Source organism: Sinocyclocheilus anshuiensis, unplaced genomic scaffold (genome assembly GCF_001515605.1).
Source record: "Sinocyclocheilus anshuiensis isolate Anshui unplaced genomic scaffold, SAMN03320099.WGS_v1.1 scaffold63, whole genome shotgun sequence".
In the NCBI taxonomy this organism is placed as follows: Eukaryota; Metazoa; Chordata; class Actinopteri; order Cypriniformes; family Cyprinidae; genus Sinocyclocheilus; species Sinocyclocheilus anshuiensis.
Window position 1 is genome coordinate 1,770,987 of NW_015552625.1, and position 2,691 is coordinate 1,773,677.

At 40.1% G+C, this 2,691-nt stretch overlaps 1 protein-coding gene across 1 annotated transcript in view; it reads right to left on the minus strand.

Moving 5' to 3' along the window:
• Window positions 1-6: 6 nt before the first annotated feature.
• LOC107666362 (pecanex-like protein 2) overlaps window positions 7-2,691 on the minus strand; it is a 27,594-nt gene continuing 24,909 nt past the window's right edge. The window contains exons 30-33 of the mRNA XM_016457623.1: window positions 2,233-2,507; window positions 1,781-1,941; window positions 1,261-1,682; window positions 7-265 (exon numbers count right to left, since the gene is read on the minus strand). Coding sequence (XP_016313109.1) covers window positions 146-265; window positions 1,261-1,682; window positions 1,781-1,941; window positions 2,233-2,507 — 978 coding nt within the window. The 3' untranslated portion in view covers window positions 7-145. The remainder of the gene's footprint in view (window positions 266-1,260; window positions 1,683-1,780; window positions 1,942-2,232; window positions 2,508-2,691) is intronic.

The window sequence follows — 2,691 nt, forward strand, 5'->3', positions numbered from 1 at the left end:
AGAGCAGTTCTTTTCCCTTTAATAGGATACTTACATTTCTACAGATGGCAGATGTTTAGTTTTCCAAAAAGACGTCTGTAATGTACATCACTTGAGGGCTCAGGTGTTTGATCATGCTGGGCTGAGGCATTTGGTGGTTGTGGTCTCATATGGTCTTCTCCTCCAGAGCCTCGTGGAAGGTTGAAGTGGAGTCGTCTTGGCTCTTGTCTGTGCTGTGGACCTTGGGTCCTGTGGCATCTATGCTTTCGTACGCCTCTGATGTCCACTGATGAAAAGAAAGCATTTTTAACAATTTCAGCAAAAACTTTTAAATACAAATCTGTAAAAGGCACTTACTTATGATATTTATGATTATGATAAAAAGAAAAACTGGTTGAAAGGAGAAAGAAGAGGGAAAGAAAAAATATAGGTATAAAATTAACTTAAAAAAAAAAAAGTCAAATAAAAGATGTGAAACCCTATTAAAGAAAACATTTTCTCAACTGTTTTACCATGAGAAGTTAACTCCAGAACTTGTGTAGAAATATCTACCACTCAAAAGTTTGAAAGAAGTATCTTGCGTCTCTTATTTATTTGATTAAAATACAGTAAAACCAGTAATACTGTGAAATATTACAATTTAACGGTTTTCTATTTTAATACATTTGAAAATGTAATTTGTAATGGTAATGCTGAATTTTTAGCAATCATTACTCCAGTCTTTAGTCTCACATGATCCTTCGGAAATATTTTGTAATTATTGACATTATAAATGTATTTACTGTCACGTTTTTATCATTTTAATGCATCCTTGCTGAATAAAAATATAAAATAAAATAAAAATTATATATTTATATATATATATGGTCCACTGGTGACCACTGGCACCAGAGTCCAAAAACTTCATTTTGGACCCTGGGTGCATAACATTTTCCGAGTTAAAAATAGTTAAAGAACACTGCAAATTAACATTATTTGACAGATCATTGAATATATATGTATTTTGCTATAGCTGAAATGTAAGAGTGGTGAAGCATTATATATATATCAATAAGTTATAAATAACTTTGAAGGGAAGTGTTTCACTAGCCTCTGCTTTATATGTCTAGATTGACCATAAAAAAACCTTGGAATGGGCAATTAGCATCTGCTGAAAATGGACAAAATCCCATCTGGAGGCTAACAGTAGTCCATTTTTGTAAGCTTTTGTTTCTTGAAAATGGTTTAACAACAAAATGTTTTGTATATCACTGTAAAAACACCTCAAAGACATCATCTCACCTGCGTTGCGCGACTCGAGCGACAGGACGGGCCCAGGACGATGTTGACGGAGCTTGAGGACTGCGTATCGCTGGTGTTTCCCCCCTCAGCTGCAGAGAGGCCCGAGATGACCAGGCCACTGGAGAAGCTCCGCTTGCCAAACAGCAGGCTCAGTGTGGAGCTGGAGGAAGACACCTGGCTGGAGTGATGCTGACCTGTGGCTGAAGCCAGAGGCCCTGTTGTGGACAAACGAGGCACCTGGGAAAAGACAGAGGCAATGGAGGAGGTGTTGAAGGACAGCTGGCTGTTGGAAAGGCGCTGCACTAGCCCAGGGCCTCCAGAGCCAGAGCCATGCTGGCTGTCCAGGATGGGACCCGATCGACTGGTGACCGGGGGGCGCTGGCCGTGAGGTTGCACTGAGCGACTGCGATACTCTCGGTGAGCTGTGGAGAAAAAAAATTACTTTAACAAATATGTTACATTTCTTACAGGTTTTAGGACTATAAACTGTACTGATGCATATAGTATGATGCATTCTGACCTCCGTGGTGTCTGGACTGGGAACTGCGAGGGCGGCCATGATAAAGGCTTAGGCTCTGGGATGTGGCGGAGTTATGATTCTGACTTAAGGAGGAACCAGCACAATCCACATCCTCCATGTTCATGCCACTGTTACAGCTTGTAAGGTTATCTTTCCTCACCCTAGAAGGTTTTGAAAAAGACTTTTTCAGACTAGAAAGAAAAATTTGCTGAAAATGTACTCTCCCTCAGGCCATCTAAGATGTGGATGAGTTTGTTTTTTCATCGGAACAGATTTGGAGAAATTTAGCATTACATCACTTGCTCCTCTGCAGTGAATGGGTGCCGTCAGAATGAGAGTCCAAACAGCAGATTTTCCGATGAAGAAATAAACTCATCTACATCTTGGATGGACTAAATCTACAACAAATTTTAATTTTTGAGTTAATTGTTTCTTTAATGCCTCATACATACCGAAACCACCTGGAGAGCAGCCAGGTGCGAATGCTCTCCAAACTGAGAGGGCCGCCCCATATGTCTTTGATCTGCTTGTGAGTTCCCATATACGAGGTGGTGAGTGGGGACACAAACATGGGGTAACCCAGGGGCTGGTCGCAGGAGGAGTTGATCATGTTTCGCAGAGCCTGCTTTGAGTTCTGGATGCTTCCACGCTCAGGATTGCGGTTCCGGAGGAAGATGAGCTCCTGCTGCTGACCTGCCCACAGCCCTCGCACACATTCTTTATTTATCTGAATGAAAAAAAACAAATCTATTAGGCCTGAATATGTGAATAGCAAATAATGAATAGTGACAAAATGATAAAATCATTTATTTCATTGTTAGGCTTTAGATCAGTTGGTTTATAGCGCATATTCTATTTCATCATGTGTATATATATATATATATATATATATATATATATATACACAGTGG